Source organism: Girardinichthys multiradiatus, chromosome 5 (genome assembly GCF_021462225.1).
Source record: "Girardinichthys multiradiatus isolate DD_20200921_A chromosome 5, DD_fGirMul_XY1, whole genome shotgun sequence".
Classification (NCBI taxonomy): Eukaryota; Metazoa; Chordata; class Actinopteri; order Cyprinodontiformes; family Goodeidae; genus Girardinichthys; species Girardinichthys multiradiatus.
Window position 1 is genome coordinate 35,771,411 of NC_061798.1, and position 21,758 is coordinate 35,793,168.

At 38.3% G+C, this 21,758-nt stretch overlaps 3 protein-coding genes and 2 long non-coding RNA genes across 5 annotated transcripts; 1 reads left to right on the forward strand and 4 right to left on the reverse strand.

The window, feature by feature from the left end:
* On the reverse strand, window positions 1–504 carry LOC124868103. Its single transcript, XR_007038241.1, has 2 exons — window positions 450–504; window positions 1–365 (listed from the first exon to the last, which is right to left on the reverse strand). It is a non-coding gene; the product is annotated as an uncharacterized LOC124868103 (long non-coding RNA).
* A 3,900-nt stretch (window positions 505–4,404) lies between these two features.
* Window positions 4,405–7,397, reverse strand: LOC124868842 (CD209 antigen-like protein E). Its single transcript, XM_047366471.1, has 6 exons — window positions 7,245–7,397; window positions 6,928–7,017; window positions 5,762–5,836; window positions 5,387–5,529; window positions 5,190–5,290; window positions 4,405–4,770 (listed from the first exon to the last, which is right to left on the reverse strand). Exons 1-6 carry the CDS (start codon window positions 7,360–7,362, stop codon window positions 4,623–4,625), a joined length of 675 nt encoding a protein of 224 aa, XP_047222427.1. The 5' UTR covers window positions 7,363–7,397; the 3' UTR covers window positions 4,405–4,622.
* Window positions 7,398–9,897: 2,500 nt separating this feature from the next.
* LOC124867931 (CD209 antigen-like protein E) lies at window positions 9,898–14,021 on the forward strand. Its single transcript, XM_047364637.1, has 6 exons — window positions 9,898–10,228; window positions 10,300–10,386; window positions 10,468–10,710; window positions 11,542–11,705; window positions 11,792–11,898; window positions 12,585–14,021. Exons 1-6 carry the CDS (start codon window positions 10,162–10,164, stop codon window positions 12,742–12,744), a joined length of 828 nt encoding a protein of 275 aa, XP_047220593.1. The 5' UTR covers window positions 9,898–10,161; the 3' UTR covers window positions 12,745–14,021.
* A 136-nt stretch (window positions 14,022–14,157) lies between these two features.
* On the reverse strand, window positions 14,158–16,848 carry LOC124867930. The gene is made up of 2 exons (XM_047364636.1): window positions 16,449–16,848; window positions 14,158–15,777 (listed from the first exon to the last, which is right to left on the reverse strand). The coding sequence occupies exons 1-2, from the start codon at window positions 16,465–16,467 to the stop codon at window positions 14,288–14,290; spliced, it is 1,509 nt and encodes a 502-aa protein (XP_047220592.1). The 5' UTR covers window positions 16,468–16,848; the 3' UTR covers window positions 14,158–14,287.
* Window positions 16,849–18,520: 1,672 nt separating this feature from the next.
* LOC124868859 lies at window positions 18,521–21,614 on the reverse strand. The gene is made up of 2 exons (XR_007038409.1): window positions 21,516–21,614; window positions 18,521–21,432 (listed from the first exon to the last, which is right to left on the reverse strand). It is a non-coding gene; the product is annotated as an uncharacterized LOC124868859 (long non-coding RNA).
* Window positions 21,615–21,758: the final 144 nt, after the last annotated feature.

The following is a 21,758-nucleotide window of genomic DNA, read 5'->3' on the forward strand; positions in this document are numbered from 1 at the left end:
TCACCGTACAGATTTTGATTTATTACATTTTCACTGTTAGCAGGAGATGCATTTAACCCGATGTTATCTGCTACATCAGCATTAATAGGACTTTCATTAAGATGAGCAACAACATTCCTTATCTCATTCAGCGCATGTGTGATCTGGCTTTCCATATTAACATGAGTATCAGAAGAAGAAGACCCAGGGATCAGTTTAAATTACCTTGATATCAGCGCAATGTTTCACTAACAATGTCTGACATGCTGCCAGAAGCGTTAAACATGATGCTTTATTACAACAGTCACGTAAGGATAGAGGAACTCTCTGTGTGCGCTGTTGCTGTCCAGGTCTCAATGAAATCTGCTCCACCATCAACGTTGCCTCTGGAAAGATAAAGAAAAAAATAAATTAATGAAATATGCGAATTAATTCAGTAGGTAAATGAGTATAAGAAGAATTAAACTTACCATTCAATAAACCTTTAACAAACCTTGCCCTGGTATAAAGAGCACAGAGTCGCCGTCTTTTCCTCAATTTAAGATATTCTGTGAAACAAAATAAAGTTACCTTACAATGCAGGTCTTTTGAAAAAAAAAATCTTGTTTCTGTGAAGATTTGAATATAACTATAACTTACTCCGTACACGGGGTATTTGAACGGTTCCGGGCGGTTCCAACTCTTCCTGCACTGAATTGCTACAGTTCTGCTGAATGTTATCCAGGCTTGGGTTCTGGATTATTATATTATATAATCATTCGATATATCTGTAAAATATTTTATCAGGGGTTAAAACAAGTCTGCAATATCGCATAGACCTGTGAAAACATATGCTTAGAAATATATATATATATATATATATATATATATATATATATATATATATATTTATTTTTTTACTTACTCTCCTCTTCCGGAGCTGTTAATTTTTCCGGCGCACGGTCAGGTGACTGTGGTACATGAATGGTTTCGCCCTCTATTTCATGTTTAGCTGGGATCGGATTGTCTTTTTTAAAGACAAGTTTCCGTCTCAACTTTGATTTTTTCGGAGGCAGACGGTTACAAACGCTGACCTCTCCAACGTTCAGGAATACGTCTCTTGTTAAATCTGTAAGTAGAATTTATCTCATTTATTTTTTAAATCACAAAATAGCATTCCCCAGTTGACTAAACTAGATGTTGTTGTTGCAGTTAATAATTACCATAGTCAGACTGTGTAAAAACGATACCATCCAGCTCATCAATCGTGGGTTCTAAAGAATATAAGTTAAACATTATTATTATCCAACGAGCATTCACAAGCACTTAAAGAATTCTTAAAGATGAATACTTACTACTGAAGATTGCGTTGTATCTTTCGATAGAAGCAGAATGTTCACCTTCTTCGTTTCCTGAAATATTTTCCGACATTTTTTTTTTCAGCTTCTCCTTACAAGTGTTCTAAAAATATTTCAGTGTAACTGGTTAAAAATAAACTTTTAGCTACCAGATTTGAAGCCGATCTCCCAGTAAAGATTGCGCTGTATCTCTCGATAGAACCAGGGATGACTGACTACACCACCTTCAGCGCGCTTAGTTACGCCCCTTGGCCATACCCCCCGAGACACCTCAGCAACAGCGCAGACGCGTTAATTCATTAAACAGTGGATGTGTATTGTCAGACAATGCTCCAGACTTATAGCCAGGAAAGTGCTATTTTCCTCTTAATTACTTTTGACTACAGTTGGTGTGAAGACTGTCTGAGACAATACACACATTGTCTGCTTCAATTCAATAAACAATGACATGTCTGAGGATTTTATAACCTTTATTTTTTATTTTTTCAGTTTCTTGTTACGTTTTACATAGACATACTGGTTAGAACCTCTGGCTCCCACGTGGAATGAGGAGAAAACTGTTTTCTCTAAATCATCAATAACTATTGCTCTAAGATGAAAAAAAGAAAAGCTTAAGGTAAGTAAAATTATCATCCATTTTACCAAATGGAGTCTCTCATGATTCCAAACAAAGTCTTTTAGCTGTAGAATCCATTTTTAATTTGGAAACAGGATACTGAGCGCTCATAACAATTTTTTTCAGTTCTTTGGTTTCTCTGTTTTAGATCATCTCTACAACAGAAGCCAATTCATCCTTCTTTTCTAAATAGCATCTAAATAACCCCCTGTGTTAAAACAAAATTAATTTACAATTCTGTCAGGTTCTCTCTTTTTATCAGAATTTTGTGTGATGTGCCTGCATTAAATTGACTGTTCCTTTAAAGTGGAGAAACAACATGTTTTGTTTTTAGATGTAAAAAACATCTAAAAACATACAATTAGAAAGATTCGCTTCCTTGTAATGACAACTTCCGGTTAATGACAACATCCGATTAATGATGATATCCGGCTAATGACAACATCCGATTAATGATGATATCCGGTTACGTCACAGGAAGGCCCAGCCACCGGAAGTCCCGCCCTCGGATGTCCCAGCCACCGGAAGTCCCCCCACCTGTCAAAATTTTCACACCTCGTTTGATTGAAGGATGTCCTTAATGTCTCTCTCACCCTCTACCAATGATCCACATGGCCCTGTCTTTTAGTGTTTAACCCTTTCTCTCTCCTAGACATGGAAATTGACTGAGCTTTTACTGTAACTAATTATAGGTGCGCTCTTTAAAACTCTAACCTTGAAAACTGGCTCAGAGTTTATCTGTTCTTTCTTTCTAGGTGAAATGACAAAAGGAGCTACATTCATTAACATTTACTTTTCCTTCCCATAGAAAGTACTCCTGGATCAGTGCTTCTTTGTTGTCTTTGTGTCTCTGCTCTGTTCCCTCAAACCCCCAGTCGGTCGTGGCAGATGGCCGCTCACACTGAGCCTGGTTCTGCTGGAGGTTTCTTCCTGTTAAAAGGGAGTTTTCCTCTCCACTGTCGGTACATGCATGCTCAGTATGAGGGATTGCTGCAAAGTCAATGCCAGTGACTGTCCACTGTCTCTACATGCTCATCCGGGAGGAGGGAATGCTGCAAGTCACTGACTGGATGCAATCTGCTGGGTTTCCTTAGGTAGAAAAACCTTTTAACTAATTTGAATAAATAACTGAATCTGACTGCACTGTTTGATAGTTAGAATTAATTGCAATGTATGTACCTGACTTGAAATCTGTATGATTCTATTGAATTGACTTTGTGAAGTGCCTTGAGATGACATGTGTTGTGAATTTGCGATATATAAATAAAACTGAATTGAATTTTATGGCTAAATGCTTTAAATCATCTTCAGATAAATTTTAGTAATCTTGGTTATTCTAGATATTACATTTATTTCTTCAGCTTTTTTGGATTTGGAAAATTACGATCCAAATTTTGTAACTTCAAATTTAAAGAATTGGAAGAATTCTCCAAGAATTCTTCCAATTCTTAGAGAAACTGTTATCGTCTTAAGGCCAGAAGTGGTTTACTAAGGATTTCACTTTATTGATTACTCGCTCACTTTTAAGAGCGGAGTTATTGAGTTTCCAATATGAACATTTAAATGTAGGAGTGTTACTAAAACCAAAAGAGACAGTCAAAGATAAAGCTTTATTATCAGTTAGTGGAGTTGATAATATATTGGTAGTAATGTTCATTTCTTCTAAAGAATCAGATATTAACCAGTAATCCATACAAGACATTAAAGTGCAAGACTTGTTAGACCATGTATAATGTTTATCAACAGGGTTTATTTCCCTCCATATATCTATCAATTGAACTTTTGAAATCTTTATTGATTCCCAGTGCTTTCAGCATTGACAGTCAGGGCAGTGTCCAGGTATGCCGTTACTGTAGTAAAAAGGGTACTCTCCTAGTACTCTCCTCATCCATTTCATGAGAAGTAAACACAGTCTTTGTACCCTGTGTTACAGGAAGAACATCTTAATCCGGTTTAAACATTTTCAGTTTAAATGATGCTGAAAATGTATTCCAGTTTATCTCACCTGTTAATGAATGATCAATTTCATGTAAGTTGTATACGTTATCCACTTAATATACTGTAGATCTGTTTGATTCTTATTGCAAGAATAAAAAAGGACGATGGACTTTATACAAAAAAGAAACACTGTAATGAGATTACAAAAAAGACTGCATAAGTGCGATTAAGAAATGATCACATAAAGAAACTAATTTAGATGAGTAGTTAATTAAAAAGCATATATTGATGTTGAACCGGTATGCAAAGAAAAATGTGTTACTGATGTGGTGTTGATTCGCTGTCTGGTTAGAGATCTTGTTGCTTGTGTGCGCCCCCTGCTGTTTAAACTGTAAAACTTAATTTCTGCTTTTTGAATAGTATCCACTCAAATGAACTTTGTGCTCATTCTACAAACAGTTAGTTAACAGACTTTGCCTATATTTCAGTAAAAATTTAAGTTTTACTTGATTAGGAAGAAATTGATTTCTTCTGTTTCACTGGTTATTGTATTTTTATTTCATGATTTAGTTACACAAATTTACAGAAAATGAGTGCTATTATAGCAATCGCTTTCAATTTTAAAATGACTGATGCATAATTCAAATTACACAATGCTCAGAGTAAGTTCAAATTGCAATAGATCCACAAGACTTTGAAACCTGCTTTCCATTCATTTCCATTTCACTTTCTGGGATTTTGCTTGGTTTTATTTAAAAAGCTGCATCTTTCTCACAGATCCAAAAATTTTCACGGTCACAGGGTATATCATTCCAGCTGTTTTCAAGCTCAAAAAACCGTACCTCCACACAATTTTCATTAGTTCCTGCAAGATTATTTGGTTCTCCAGGGCCCCAATAGCTGAAACCAAAGAAGATAAAACATGACAACATCAGAGACAAGAAAATCTTTTAGGTAAAGTGAACAGACTGGCGCAGTAATGTTAGAAAATCAACAGATTCCATCAAATTTACTTTTACAGAATTAACAGTGAATAATCTGAACACATTGGGTTTCAGATTAAGGGGCTGTTAACAGTGTTAGTACTGTTGGCTTGCATCAGGAATGTCCTGGGTTTGAGTCCCGGCCTGGGTCTCTGTCTGAATGCATATTCCCTCTGCGTACTTCTGCTTCCTTCCACCAGCTAAAACTATGCATGTTAGGTAAACTAGTCTCTCTACATTGTATGCATGTATATGGCTCTTTATCCTGGAGATAGGTGCCCACCCCCTCAAAACCCTTACAGATTTTAACAATGTTAAAACAAGAAAAGTAAAAACCTGTTGGTCAGCGGGGCTCCATCCACCCATGTCCACTCCCCTGTCATAGATAGATTACGCAGTCCAATCCAGGTGAACCTCTCAAACTGTCTTGTAAAGTTCTTACACAGAAAATGGAGATTATTTGGCATTCTCTGTATTCTGCTTTTTTTTTTTTTGCTTGGTAATAATTTTATTTTAAGTTGAAAGACATTTACCTGTTCCTCTTTGGTGTTTATAATCACTAAATTAGCATCTTGTTGCAGACAGAACTCTCTACTCTCTTGCCAGGTTTTCTTGGTGGAAGAAATATAATACAAACTGTCCTGGAAATACAGCCATCCTCTCTGGAGATACTGCTCTGTTGTGGAAATAAAGGTTTTTAACATCTTATAAAGTTACAGTTTGCAACCTAATTTGTTACTGAAAACTCTTAGGCTTAACATTTTTGAAAAACCTCGACCACTTGAAGGCAAGTGGCAATAAGTAACAGTGATGTGCTCTTTGCTTGTGTTTGTAGCACCATTTTGAAACTTTGTAGACAGAGTTGTCACATTATTTGTTACGACACATCTCATCATCCTCAGACTTACTAATTTGTTGCCTCAGGTTGTACATATCATCAGTCTCATTTCTGCAAATGATTTCTTCTACTGGGGGTTGTTTGTCTGGGAGAGTAGAAAAAGTCATCCACACTTTGAAAACAAGCCTGTCATTGTGGTTTCATGTAAATGTCAATATATGTGTGGTCACATGTGGGGGGTTGTGACTCATTTTTAGGATATAAATAAGGATGAGCTAACAGGAAGTCCCATGCTCTTTCTTCTACTGTGTTGCAAGTTATTTAACATTATAAAGGTTTTACAAGTTAATGAATCTTAACATCCTGAAATGTATGTCAAAAAACAGAGAATTGTAAACAGAAAAATATTTTGTGTGAAGAAACATTTCACCACACAGGTAAACCTAAAATTAACATATATTTGGTGCTAGTTTGGACATTGTAAAGGAGATGTGAGCAAAAGATTAATTGGTATATATATATCTATGTTTATACAAGCCCACACACACACACACACACACACACACACACACACACACACACACACACACACACACACACACACACACACACACACACACACACACAATTTAGAGCAATTTAGAGCAACAAATTAAACCCAGGACCTTTTTGTTGCAAGACAACCATGCTAACCACTGCTCCATTGTGCAGAACATATACAATAGTTTAATCTGATTGAACATCATTTTCTGAAGATTCAAGTGACATAGAGTTTACATTTATAGTAGATCATGCCTGATTCTGAAATATGAATGCAATGACTCCTAATCAAACCCAAGTAACACTTAAAAAGAGCTATGTGTGTTTCCACCAACTGTATTTAAATATATAAAGTATTCGGAATTATAGGTTGCAAAAATGGGTTGAACTGATGAATGGGCAGTACAAAAACGTCTCTTTAGAGATGGCTTTTACCCAAAAATGTCAAGTAAAAATGATCAAAACTACAAAAGTTTGGAAATGACTTGCCCATGAATTTTTCTATCAACTAGAACACAACTGACAACTGGTTTTTCCAGCTATATTCATAGCTTTGCTTCTTGTTAATGTTTCCCTCAGGTTCAGGTTTCCCTTAAAAAATTTAAGTTTGATGTACTTAAATCTAAGAAGTGAGCCTAATAAAACTGAATTGTAAGGTTTAGTGTAGGGTCTCACAGCAAAAGGTTTGAAACTCACAGAGTGTCAGACGCAGGGAAATGTTGAGAGCAGCTTGTAGGATACACAGGAGCCCAAAGCCAATAGCAACCAGTCGGAATGATTTCCTCCCTGGATAATTAAAGAAAGATACAATGGCAGTTAAACTCATGCGTTGCAGCTTAATACAGGCAAGTTTTCCCCTGATCAATGTAAATACTTTCATTCAAATCTGACATACCCATAAAGGGCAAACGTAAACAGCAGCAAAATTAAATTGGTTTATCATAATTGGTCCAGTAAAGAAACATTCTTTACACAATAATGCTGATTAGGTTATTCTGAACCCTTTGAATTACCCGGTGCAGCATGATTTCCCCCGGTTTCTAAATTGGGTTGACTTCTGGTGGATGCATCGGGTTGATTTACATAATCAATGCTGATCTCAGCTACCTCTTCACGAACAGCTCTCACCATCTTACCTTTTAACTGCAATGATGACAATGGGCAAGAAATCTGTGTTATGTATTATGCCATGGTGCAATAGAGTTCTTTGTTTTTTCTTCCTCTTTTAGACATCCTAAAAATCATATATCCGCAATAAGAGAATGATAAGAAGGAGTAGAAGTATTTTATAAAAACTCTATGTATCGCAACGAGGAAGAGGCTTTTAAATTAGAGCAGGTTTTAAGGCAAAGATGTTTTTGCCCCAAAGAAGCGTTAAATTCACATTTAAATCATCAGCAAATGCCTAATGTGACAACATCACAGTTTGACGATTGGCTAATTTCCTATTTAGGACTCTTGCAATTTCCCATATAACCACGTTTATTCTTCTGAGCATTCAACAAGGCCTCAGAGACATTCTTCAGACAGTTTGGTCCTTTTTGACCTTTTAGCATCTTATTGTTTCTGTGGGTTTGTTGTCTGTACACTCATGATGTGGATCTCCTGTCCAGTCACATCTCATTAGTAGCAGTAAGAGGCTATAGAGGCCATTAGAGACTCGTTTAGACATTACCAGGGAGGCTTAAGAGTGTGACTCCCCTATAGTTGGAACACAGTCTACGGTCCCACTTTTTGAATAGGGGCACCACCACCCTGGTCTGCCAGTCCAGTGGAACTGCCCCCGATGTCCACGTAATGCTGCAGAGTCACATTAACCAACACAACCCTACAACATCCAGAGCCTTAAGGAACTCCAGGTGCATCTCATCCACCCCCAGGGCCTTACAACCGAGGAGCTTTCTAATCACCTCAGTGACCTCAGCACCAGAGATTGGAGAGCCCGCCCCAAGGTCCCCTGGCTCCGCTTTCTCAGTGGAAGACGTGCCGGTGGGATAGAGCAGGTCTTCGACGTACTCCGCCTACCAACCCACAACGTCCCGAGTTGAGGTCAACAGCACACCTTCCCAACTGTAAACAGTGTTGGTGGTGTACCTCTCCCCCATCTCCTCCATATGAACACCCTTATGCTTGAACATGGTGTTAGTTATGGACAATCCACGACAAGCACAGAAGTCCTATAAACAAAACACTACTCGGGTTCATAACGGGAGGGGCATTCCTTGTTGGAATAATTGAATATAGATTTATCTTATATTTTCTCCTATTCTTTAACTTGACTATTTGATCTTATAACCTTTCATGATGTTTGTGTGAGCAAAGGATGTGTGAGTTGTCTGTAGGCAAAGGTCATAAATGGAGCTGAGAAGGAAGCAGCCGCAGTTGAGGAGGTCATAAAGATGAAGGCTGATTGCGCTGAAGGAAGATGCACTGATCCTAAGATTGGAGGAGACTGTGGAAGTGTGTTGTTAAAAGATAATGCTGTTTATGACCTGTTTATGATGCAGCTGTTGTTTCCCATCCTTAGAGAATGACGTTCTTTGTAACTAAGGACCCCCGAATGATAATAAAAAGAGAGGTGCGGACAGATGTTTTTCAGAGCGGTATGAGATTTGAACTGAACACATCTTGTTCGTTCTCCTCGCAGCGAGTAAATAACTAATTCTTTGTCTCTCTCTTCTTTTTGTGATGTTATAAGTATTTTAGGTTGTTTAAACCTGACATTCCTCATTGGACTCATTGGACCACGAAACATGTTTCTTTTTTTCCCATGTGTCCTGTCTTGGTATTTCATGCAAACCATATAGAGAAGGTGCTTGCCTGCATGTGCCAGGGGAGTTTTGCTTCACAAAAAAGATATCTCAAGAATGAATCCGAATTGTGTGACTGACTTTATTAAATCAAGACTGGGTCTAGTATACACATTTCAAAAGGGTTATTGTCGAGTTTTGTTGAGCCTGGGCAGATTGCAGCATCGGTTTCCTGCTTTTTGCAGAAGGAAGTGGCATCTGGTGTGTGGTTCTGTTGCTGCCGCCCTTCTTCTTTAGGACTGAGTGCTGCTAAAAATGCTGTACTTTTGGATATAGTATCCTGCCTACCTTGGGTGGAAGAATTATTAATTTGACCTATGGTGGACTTTCTATCCTTCTGAGGGTATTTCCATCCACACAACTGATGCAACATTTTTTTTATGCTAAATGTTTTCTTGTGTGGTCCATTATCTGGAAACCACAGAAAATGATGTGTGGGAACACCCCAGTAGTTTCTGAAATACACTGTCCAGCTCTTCTGGCATCAACAACCATTTCATGTTCAAGGTCGTTTTAATCCACTTTCTTTCCCATTGCAATGCTCAGTTTGAACTCTCGTTTTTATCATGCAGAGATCTGTCACTGCATGAAATCTATCTGTCTGTCTGAAAGCTTTGGTTTTATATTAAAAAGCACAGCAACGTTTTAAAATGCTCATACTTAAATGTTACAAATTATTCAATTCAATTCAATTCAAAGATACTTTATTGATCCCCGAGGGGAAATTAGAATTCCAGTACAACCCATCCAAACATACATCATGACACAAGACAAGGGAGACGGGTCACCGAGGCTTTGCTGCCCACTCACAGGCGCTGCCCTTGTTAGATGAGAAAAGAGGCCACATTAGGTAAGTAGAGGGGAAAAAAATCATATTTCACACTTTATCCTTAGCAGGATACAGTTTGAGATTGCAAAAAACCTCAGCACAAAGAAGCAACAAGTTGACAAAACAACATCATGCGGGTTATATGTATCTTTTTCGCTTGAGTTGATTCGCCTCCTTTCTTACAACTTCTAATTTTGTATTTCCTCAATTTTTAAGAAGGTATGCATCAGTGGTGGGAGGACAAGTTCACTTCTAACTGTTGATGCAGTCAGGACAATATACGCACCAGGGATGAGTGACTATGTTAATGAGCAGCCAAGGCATACAGATAGACTGAATGGGGAAACAAATTTATCAGGTAACACAGACTATTATGAACATGTTTTGTTTTTAGCCTATCCCTTTAAATATTTGTTATTTGATTTGCAGAGAGAAGATTCTATTTTTTGCTTTTCCTCACCATCGGAGTGCTATGTATCATACAAGCCACTCTGAATTTGTCGCTACGTCTTACATGTGAGTGTCACCTTTTGTTTTTTTTAGTGTGTAGGTAAAAAAAAAAGCATAACAAATTATTATTATTCATTTTTTTCTCAGTATACTCAAGCAAGATTGCAGTCACCTCAATTTGCAACACAACCGACTTTGGTGGCGAAAACCCCAAGAAGGAGGAAGAAACAGACTTTGAGCAAATGAAGCCTGGTCAGTGCAAAATGTTCCTGGAAAGCATCCGTGCCTTGAAAAGAGACAGACTCCTGCTTGAAAACATGAACAGTAAACTCCTGGAACAAATAAAGCTTGTGGAGCAGGAGAGAGACAGACTGACAATGAAACTGACAGGTGAGATAATAAAGATGTTATCCCAGAGAACTTTCTGAGTCACTGGTTACAATACAAATACATTAACTTAATACTAATTAAATTAATAAAAACAAACAACACATACTTGCCTATTATTTCTGAATATAACTGAATAGCTTTTAGAGCTGAGCAACATAAAATGTTTCCTCAGTGTGTTGCAGTGGCTACTTGTTGTGACCAATCGGGACAACATGGCTTTCATTTGCTTTGTGTTGCGATGTTGACAACTTCTAGAAAATACTCTAACCTATTCTGTCAACAAAAGATAAGCAGGTTTTCTTTGTCTCACCTCTGCAACTTCTGTGGTCTATTTACAGCCACACATTTCTTGACAATGGACTCTATGAAAGATAAAAATATCTATTTCTCAGCACCTATCACATTTACTGGCATGCAAGGTTAAAGATGTGTGAAAAAAATTGGACTAATTGAGCTTTTATTGCAGTTGCGTAAACTTAGGCTGAAAATTTAACAAGATTCCAGTAAAGTTGAGTCATTTTTTTCAGTAGAAAGAAAAAATGACACAACTCTGATGAAATCACAAATTTCAAAACATTAGTAACCATGACGTTTGTCAAATAAAAGCTGATGAGTAAGTGAGCCCCAGCCATTTATACATTTGCAATTATCTCATTTTTTTTTTTAACTTGTTTTCTAGTTTTTGTTACTTCTTGCAGATGTTTTGCTGTTGTGTGCACTAGTATATTTGCTGCCAAATTAATAAATAGATTTATAGCAGTAAATCTAACAAATAGCTTTACACCTCAAACTCCCAGTGCTTAATATGTTTGTGTTTAATTGTTTTTTCAGAGTTGAATGGCTCCGTCTCACCTCAGCTGTGTCTTCCTGGGTGGAGGGAGATAAACTTCAGGTGTTACTTCCTCTCCACAGAGATTAATACATGGGAGGACAGCCGAAAACACTGCCAGAGTCAGGGTGCTGACCTGGTGGTTATTAACAGCATACAGGAACAGGTTCGGTCTTTGTGTTTAAGCAAGTTGTTTTTGGCACTGCAGGAGTTTTTTTCAGGTCATTTTAATACTTAGATTATTCTTGCCAGATTGCCATATATCATCTGAATGGGAGTAAGCCTCTCCAGTTCTGGATTGGACTGCATGGCAGAGATGAGACGTTTCAGTGGGTGGATGGATCAGGACTGGAAAAATCGTAAGGCCTTTTGAGAAACTTTAGACATCAAATTTGTAAAAGAAACTTTTGCACACAATCAACTTTTAAAACAGTAAATGAAATTGCTATTTATTTTGTTCAACACTGAAGATAACTAAGTTTGAACCCTGGAATAAATCATTATTACCTTGTGTAATGCATACATACAAGGCATTAAATAAGATGATAGAAATAAAACAGATAGATAGATAGATAGATAGATAGATAGATAGATAGATAGATAGATAGATGGATGGATGGATGGATGGATGGATGGATGGATGGATGGATGGATGGATGGATGGATGGATGGATGGATGGATGGATGGATGGATGGATGGATGGATAGATAGATAGATAGATAGATAGATAGATAGATAGATAGATAGATAGATAGATAGATAGATAGATAGATAGATAGATAGATAGATAGATAGATAGATAGATAGATAGATAGATAGATAGATAGATAGATAGATAGATAGATAGATAGATAGATAGATAGATAGATAGATAGATAGATAGATAGATAGATAGATAGATAGATAATGAGTCCTTTTTTGAGTAAAGAAAAACAGATTTTGTCATTTTAAACGCCTATTGTAATCTTTACGGTTAGAGACACAAACTGTTTAGTTCAATTGATTTTTAATGATTTAACCTCCTAAATTTTTACCGTGCTTTAGATTTTGGCTGAGCGGGCAGCCTGACCTTGATGGTGCTAACAGAAAAGACGACTGCGTAGAGATGAATAATGGAAGGCCAGAACTTTCCTGCTGGAATGATGCCCCTTGTGGACACAAGCTGCACTGGTTGTGTGAAAAGGATCTGTTTACCAGACAGTAGTGTTTTCTGCTCAGGAAAATACATCTGCTACATAAACTTAAAATTAAAACACCAAATGTGCTTTCACAATGTGTCAAAGATATTTAAAACTGTAAAACATGTATTTTTCAGCATTTATGGCAAATGTTAAAATGATAATTAAAAACAAATCTTTAGCAATACTCCTTAAGCTAATGTGGTTCGGATAGATGCCATTTATTTAAACAGAAGACATAATGTGGATACGGTCAGCCCTTACTTCAACTTCTTTTATCACATGATGCAGTAATCATTAAAGTGACAAGTGTTATGGAAAATAGATGTAAACATACAGTCTGGCACAACATGTACAGTCATTAATAATCTTCTTGAGAGTGTTTGTTTAAACACAATGTTTAATGCTTCTGGAAAACAATTTCAAGTATGTTGTCTTGTTGACAAGTACTGGCAGAGTGGATTGGGATTTGAAGACATGGGTCGAGTCTTGATAATCAAAGCATTGCTCAATTCTGCCGTGGTAAAGAATGATCTGAGCCAAGAGGCAAGCCTCTCGATTTGAGTGGTCCATCTATGTTCCTACCACCACCTACTGTCTTGAAATGCAAAATACAAGCGGTGGAGATGAGGTTCCTCTCAGACTCTCGCTGACGTATTGAGGAGCTTCATCATTTGAAGGGAAAAGAAAAGCTGTTGCTCCTCGGTATCAAAAGGAGTCAGCTGATTTGATTTGGACATCTGGTCAGGATGGCTCCTGGGAAATCTGTCCTTGGAGGTTATCCAGAGAAATCACACTACGAGGAGACCCAGGTCAGATTGAGAATTTGCAGGAGAAACTGTAAATCCTTTCTAGCCTGACGTCTTTCCCCTATGGGACAGCGTGACCCAAATTTTGGATAGGTAGAAGACAATGGATGGACGGATGGATGGACCTTTCTGGAAAATGTTTCTGTTTTACCGTAGTTGTATAATTCACTCAGCTCTGGTCAAATTTCAGTTACCACCCCGACCATGCAAGCATATTCATTAAATGTTGTACAACATTAACCTTTTAACCCAAAACTGTAATTGTGGTACTATTGACATAAACTATCAAATACATTTTTTAACTCCTTGTATATGTGCCATTTAGATTTTGCATTTTTTTTTTTTTTTTGCAGAAATTAATTTAGGACGAACAAATCACTAAGCAAAGTAAATGACAATAAAAATGAAATTCTGTTAAATTGTAGTCAGTTTTTGATTTGCTCTTAAATTATATAGCCTTGATCTAAGTAGTTTAAATTTGAAAGGGCCCACTAAGTTTCTAAACAGCTGAAATTGGGGTTAGAGTTGCACTCAAAAGTGAGAAATAACAAAATATGGCAAATAACAAAAATAAAGCACAAATTCAATTGACTCTGAGTCATAAAGAATGAACAAAATGTAACACACCAATGGTATTTAAATATACTTTATTACAATAAAAGCCTCTAAAGCATGGAAAATGCATACAATTTAGAAATTGGTAACGGTTTCTATTGTAGTACAGTAGTTATTTAGTTGTGTACAACACATTTAACACTAGTTAAAAAGGATTAGACATCGCAAACACAAAGGCCACAGGAACCTGCAGTCCAATATTGACAGTATGCCATTTTCCCATCCCTAGTGCTCCTAAAATCAACCCTCCCACTGTTCCCACAGTTCCTGACCATGAGGACCATCTTGTAGCTGCTGCTGCTGTTGCACCAACTGACACCCCTGCTGCTCCAACTACTCCTAGCAAGGCACCCGCCATCCCTCCATTACCCAGAACTGTGGCTAAACCTTCTATGCCTGCAAGTAAAATTCCTGCCATTGAAGCTGCCCCTACAATAATCTTTACCTCCCCAGCTGCTCTGCGAACTAATGTCCCTCCCACTGTGGCCCCCAGGCCCAGCTGACACAGTTTTGCCCCAAAAAAGGAAGTGCTTACAGCCTCCAAAGAAGACTGGAAGTTCATTTGAGCGCCAATGAGTTCTTTGGACTGATTGTGCCCTGCTCTTCTCATCTTCATAGCAGTTGTAACAACCAACTGCTCTGCATGCAGGGTGAGCATGGCAATAATGAAGGTTGCAAACATTCCTATGCACCCCAACAACATCCAGAACTTAAAGTCAGAGAACTGCAGAAGAAAAAGGGCAATGAGGGCAACTAAAGCTAGAAGCACTATAAACACTGCTTGATTGCTCCCATAACCGAACAATCCCAACACTGTTGTAACTATGGAAACTACTGCCATTGGCATTCCTGAAAAAGCCAAGAAATCGACATGTTTGACCAACACAGTACTGATCCATTCATGGATGGTTCTTTGTTGAATTTCAGCTTCTTTGTTCTCAAATTTCCTCCTCTCTATCTCCTCTCTCTCTTTTTTTTCAGTGAACCATCTCATCTTGTTGTCCATTGTGTTGCCTCCATTTTCCATTGAGAAGATCCTCTCCTCTATCTGCAGAGCCACCCTTTGTCTTTGCTGCCACTCAGTAATCTCAATGTCTTCCCTATCCCTGGCCATGACTTCTAGTCCTAGAGCACAACAGACCTCTCCCTTGTTCCAGACCAGCTGAAATAAAACACTCAGTGGTGGTTTTAGTACAGTAAATAGGACTAAAGCCCAAAGAAGTCCCACCATGTCGTAGGTCTTTACTATCCATTCGATTACTTTTCCAAATGTAGCTCCACTGAGTGTGGTGCCAAGAATACCAGCAACCCCTGCTGATGCCCACAAACCAGCAGAGTCTGCATATGAGGTGCTGCAGCTCCTCATTGCTACAAACACTGAAGCCACAACCGCTGCCAAAATAACTCCGGCTATTACTGATGTCATCGCTGTTGTCAGTGCTGTTGCTCCCATAAGAGTTCCCAGTCCCAGGGGACCCATTATCCTAGCTTCCTCTATCACTGGTTTCAGTGGACCACTTGCAGTCATCACAGACAGGATCCTATCCACCGGGTCCTCCGTAGCACCCAGTATGCACCCTCCCACAGCTCCCAGGCCAAATCCCAGAGCTGCCTCCGTTAACTGACTCTTGGATCCTGAAACAGAAAACAGGTGCTGTTCATTTTGGTCATTTTGTACTATTTCAGGATCAAGAAATAACCGTTTGCCATGGGAGGATTTGTCAATTTGTAGTTTTCTTCAGGTTTTAGATTTTCCAACATGTTCATAAAAATGATTTCTCTCTCACATTGAAAGATTTGTACAAGAAACATCCAAACTGACCTGAAACTATGTATTTTTAAGTCAAACCAATCAAACATTCATAGCATTTTTTTTATTTTTTGGGTTAAATTCTTCTTTGTCTCTATCTCCTTATCTGACTTCAAGTGCACAATGTGGTCTCATGTTATGGACAATGAGCCCACACCTAGACACCTTCGAAAAACCAGTTTGTCAGGTTAATCCAGGAGAGGCGACATGCTGCAGCAAATCCTATCTCTGCGCGGCTACATGTGACTTTAATCTAGCTAGTAAAGACTGATATAAATATAGATATAAACAATAAAAACTTTGTGTAAAAACTTTAAGCTCCAAAAGTTAGTAGAATCATTTGTAGATTTAACAAACAATGAAAGCACTTGTGGTGCTATGAGGTAAATGTTTTTTGAACTCAGTTACATGAACAAAGAAGCCAACCACACACAAACATTCAGTCATCAACAAACGTGAATGAAAATGTTTGCTTAGATATCAAATATGTCCTTACTCAGTTTACTCAATTTCATGTTGTCCAAAGACGGGATGACACAGAGGAATCCTCTTTCACAGATATGCTTCACTCCTTTGTGTGCTCACAGGTCTCGTAGTAAAAAGTGTCTAAAATAGTTTCCTTTCTTTACCCCTATAGTAACAGAGGCCTTAGATGACACACCTCTTTCAGCTTGTTTCACTGAATCATCTTTCCAGGAGATCTACAGGATCCCTGCACAACAAAGTTATATTTGTGCTTTATGTATGTATTTGTCGTATGTGTTGTGTTATGATTTTTGGTTGTTTGGTTTCTGTTTTTTTCTTATATGTTCTCACAGTTTTTGAATCATGCTTCTGTTTGTTGGTATTCAAGAGTCTGTTTTTGCTCCAGCCACGTTTTGTTCTGTCTGTCAATTATCTTTATTCGGTTTTTTTCATGCTCAAGTCTTGTTTTCTGATCATGCCATGCCTGTCTCGCCTGCCCGTTTGTTGTTTTGTTCCTACTTCCTGCTGTGAGTGAGTTTTTGTTTTTTGTCATTAAATCCTTTTTCACTTACCATCACACTGCCTGCTCGTCTGCATTCTAAGGTCCCATTTCGCAAGCCCTAACATGTTGCGTCTGTCTTGGGACTATGGATGTAGTTAGCAGTTTTGCTATGATCTATCACATTTACAATTTGTGTACAATTTGTATATGATTGTTCATTAATGTGCACTGTGCCGATCAAATAAAAAAAGAAAACCTTTCAACTTTCAATAATCCAGAAACTTCCTTGTTTATTAGCAAGTTAATACCTGATAACAAATTAGTCTTTTATTGAAATAGCATAATTTGTTGATTAAAAAAAAGTAATGCAAATACAAAATACAAATTCTTGAGTACATTTATTTAGTGAACAAAAACCAATGTTAAAAATAATTGTTGTATGAAATGAGAAAAACTGATGAACCAAGAAACTATGGTACAAAGCCAGATAATGTTAAAAAGTTTAATGTCGTTAATATATGCTCTTGATCCGTCATCTTGGCGGTAGTGCTGCTGCTTCTTCTTCTTCTTCTCTTCTTCTGCTGGCGGTTCGCAACAAATTCAGAGGTGCATACCGCCACCTACTGTACATCATTGTATAACTCCACCCACCATATTCCTGAGATCACGTGACACCAAGTCGCTGATGTAAATTCGTATTCTCAAAGAAAATAAATCGTATTCTCAAACTGTTATAGCATATTGTATTCATAAAGAATAAACCACAACTGTAAACTTGAACTTTGTGTTTGTAATTTCTTGAAGCTGCAACATTTTATTTTGTATTCTTATAGAGAAAATATATAATACCTCTTTTGGATTTTACAACTATTGACTAATATGCACACATTTTCCATCATTACATACACATTGTTTTTGACAGTGTTCTTACCCCATAAGCCTGGTTCTGCTGGAGGTTTCTTCCTATTAAAGGGGAGTTTTCCTTTCCACTGTCGCTACATGCATGCTCAGTATGGACAAACGCTGCAAAGTCAACAACACAATGCAAGCGGCAGTCCACATTCGCTAAATCCTCATCAAGGAGGAGTAAAGGCTTCAAGTCACTGACTCCATGCAATCTTAAGAAGCTGAACTTGACTGCATTGTTTGATAACTAAGATCAATTGTAATCAGGGCTTGACATTAACACCCGCCGACCCGCCAAATGCGGGTGAATTTTAGCAGTGGTGGGTAACACAGCCACTCCGACTAGCCACTTTGGCAGGTAGAATTATATATACAGTTTTTAATTGTAGTTTTCTCAAATGGGATCCGAAATAATAAGCAAGTTGAAATGCGACACTACGACACTACAACTCCCATGAGCACTGCCTGCGTACAGTGTTTGCTCTCTGCTCCGTTCAATGACCGACGTCGCTTTTTAGACAGAGAACACAGTTGTGAAGCGGTGGGGGCGGTAATGTGGAAGTAATGTTTCTACTTTGTACACTGCCAGTGTTGCCAAGTCCACTTATTAGAAGCGACTTTGGGCTTGTTTTTCTCTGAAGTCGATTGCAAATCTGGTGGGTAGCGGTTTTGTGGGCTTGTTTTTGAACATTAAGATTGGGCTTGGCATTCTTTCCGAGTAAAACCCCTTGATTATCTCCCAGCTCCCACAATAAAGCAAAACACAAGTGGTAGATAGTTTGTCCTTTCCACCTCGCTGTTTTCTGGTTATAGCTCCCACCAGATGACTGCACACCCCGAACACACTCACGCCAGAGCCCAGAGTGACAGGGAAACGAGTGAGGAGATAGCGTCAGAACGAGATGCAGTAAATGGGGGAAAATATGGGAATAATTTGAATACAGAGTGGGAGAAAGAGAGCGCACTGCAAGACAGGATAGGACCTGAGATGGGAGCCTCCCTTCTGATTCCGCAGTGTAAAATATGTGCTCACCATTCCTTTTCTTTTAAACAGACTTTAAAGAAAGTTTGTTCTTGACTATGTTTATTGTCATTTTGCTGTTAGGTATGCAAAATCCACTTTTCTTTTGATCAGTTATTCAAAATGTTTATGGTAAAAGTGTTAATAATAATTTTGCTGTTGCTTTTGTATTATGCCATAATAAATGTATACATTTATGCTGTTTACAAGCAGCCTCTGTTTTACACAGTGGTGTAAAGCCGGTTGTGCTTCTTTTGGGCTTGTTTTGATAGAGCTGGTTGCTTTTTTCTCTCACGAGACCTGGCACCATTGATCACTGCACATTTTCATATACAGTAAAAGGAGCTTTACACAGAACCTTGTCTGAGCTGAATACTTGATAATGACCCGAAGTGGTAAACATTTTATGTAGTCTCGATATGATTGTGTAAAAGGGCCATTTACATTTAAAATGTTGTAAATCTAGTTAAAGTAAACTTTAGCATGCTATAGTCAGCTTTAATCATATTAAACAAATTCTCAACAACAAAATTGTGGCTGATCAAAATGCGGAGTGGCTTGTAACTTAGGAAAACCACTAGCCACAGTGGCTGGTGAACAAAAAAAGTTAATGTCAAGCCCTGATTGTAATGAATCGACTTGACTTGGAATCTGTATGATTGAACTTACTTTTTTATTGTAAAGTGCTTTGAGACTGGAATAAAATAAAACAGAAAAAACTTGTCTATTCCAGATGGTGACAAATCTTTCTTTGACATGGATCAAAAAACAACATTCCTGTACTTAAAATACAATAAAAAAGTTAAGATGCACATATCAAACACACTAAAACACAAAAATGGGGGCTGAGTAAATTAAAGATCTGGTCTTAACTTAAATAAGTTATGCTTTTTTTTAAAAGAAATTAGTCTCTGCGCTCTTTCAAAGACAGCTGGGTGTCAATTTCTGTCCCAAGGTATCTAAAAAACTTCACCTGCTGGCCCTGGATGCTGAGTGGCCGAAAGAGAGATGATCTGGCATCCTTATATCTGCCCTCACCAACAATACTCTGGCATTTGTAACATTCAGCAATCATGTCAACATTCTTTGTTGGCATGATTTGTATCAGCACAATACTCCTGCTTTGGACTTTGTGGAGCAATATTCTAAAGAGCCTAAGTTGGGTCTCTTTAATTCCCTAAGCTTTAGGGACCATTGCCAATGTTGCTTCTTCCAGTCTGGAGCATCTTTTTTACCATTTTAAGTAGTTCCTTCACTTTGGTGCCAGATAGTTTTTTCTATTCTGACGGCCCCATAATGATCTCATGAAAGTGAAACAAGAAGGTCGGACACCCACTACTGCTCATATGTGAGCACAGGAATATGTGTTTGGAGTCCCACCAAAGCTCCTTCTAAAGGTTTCCTGGGTTTTTGTAATCACTCCAGCATTTGAAAGGTGCTGTTCCATTTAGTGTCAACCTATCGTGTCTGTTTTATTTTTGTTTCCAGCTTTTCATTTAAAGATAGAAAGTGACTTTGGCCCTGCTGGTTTTGAACGTTGTACCCTACTGGGCTCAATTTAAGAGGTGTTTTAATAACTAGGTTCAGAAAGTAAACAATGCACCGCATGGCGCAGCAGCAGCTCTTTACCACGTTACCTTTTATTTTATCCACTATGTTTACATAAAGGAAGATTTCACATTGGCTAGATTTTCAACTGTATGTGCCTGAAGGGATTTCAATACACTGAGTATTGTTGACTTGACATATGAGTTGTCATCTACAAAATGTCAGGTTAGAGCCAAGTCCATCCATTTTAGAAGACGTCCATATATATGGAGTTAGACTTAATGCTAGTGTAATGTAGTGCTACTTGTCTGAGGGAATACAATGTCATTATTTTATGTTCAGTTGTGTGTAACAAATAGTTATGAACAACTTAAGGAACCCTCTATGAAAGTTTAGGAATCAGACTGTCATGCAGTCAACAATCACAGACACCAAAAGAAAGTCTGAAAGGTTTATTGGTAAATGTGCACAGTGAGTTGGTTCTTCTTGGTTTACAGCAAGAACCCAGGATGGCACTAGGAGGAGAGGTTACTATCTAAAACTGAAATGGGTTAAGAATGCGTTGTAAAAGGAGTGGAGATGGTTTCTTAGTGGTGCAGAAGAGGTGAGTATATCCACAGATGCTGAGGTTGGCAGGAAATTGGGGAATAGTGGAGTTAGTGATTGTATCCTTTTGTCCCGGTTGTAGTAGTGGTTCAGTGAAATGCTGGAGGGTGGACAGACTGCTGAGTGAGCGATGAGTTATAAAGGAGAACTTGTAACAGGAGGGCGGCCGGAGAAGAAGTGAGGAGATTCTTGAGAAGAATCTTCCACAAACAACAAGAAAGCAGTTTTAGCATCAACAAAGTAAATACGTTTCTGTTGAAGTGAAACAGCAAAGGTAAGTGCAAGAATGCCAGGAATGTTAGACACAGAGAAGAAGAGAACTTGATTAACAAGGATGTGAGCAGAACAAGCTGCCATCTACCTCAGGAAACTTGCTCTTCCTAATAAGCCCTAATGAACTCCAGCTGTGAGGTTACACCTGCAGGTCACACCCTGGGAAGAGAGGAGGTAAGTTGAACTAACTTGCTGTGGAATGAGAGGAGGAAGGAGATACCTACACACCAACCTGCACACACCTCTGTAAATATGACAGATTATCCTTAAAGCATTGTGACTCCCTTCGTGGGGTAGCAGGGTAAGTCCCCTCAGAACTTCCCCCCTTGTTGCCCCTCAGAACTTCCCTCCTTGTTGCCCCTCAGAACTTCCCCCCTTGATGCCCCTCAGAACTTCCCCCCTTGTTGCCCCTCAGAACTTCCCCCCTTGTTGCCCCTCAGAACTTCCCCCCTTGTTGCCCCTCAGAACTTCCCTCCTTGTTGCCC

What these genes read in the sequence shown, in the direction of transcription:
- LOC124868842 (XM_047366471.1), bottom strand. Translation starts at nt 7,362, where the DNA reads ATGGTGAGAGCTGTTCGTGAAGAGGTAGCTGAGATCAGCATTGATTAT. An exon ending in TTCCCTGCGTCTGACACTCT is followed by an intron (nt 5,837 to 6,927) that starts GTGAGTTTCAAA and finishes CTACTCTCCCAG; the next exon opens with ACAAACAACCCCCAGTAGAA. An exon ending in GGAGCCCCGCTGACCAACAG is followed by an intron (nt 4,771 to 5,189) that starts GTTTTTACTTTT and finishes CTTTGGTTTCAG; the next exon opens with CTATTGGGGCCCTGGAGAAC.
- LOC124867931 (XM_047364637.1), top strand. Translation starts at nt 10,162, where the DNA reads ATGAGTGACTATGTTAATGAGCAGCCAAGGCATACAGATAGACTGAAT. An exon ending in TGGGGAAACAAATTTATCAG is followed by an intron (nt 10,229 to 10,299) that starts GTAACACAGACT and finishes TTTGATTTGCAG; the next exon opens with AGAGAAGATTCTATTTTTTG. An exon ending in ACTGACAATGAAACTGACAG is followed by an intron (nt 10,711 to 11,541) that starts GTGAGATAATAA and finishes TTGTTTTTTCAG; the next exon opens with AGTTGAATGGCTCCGTCTCA.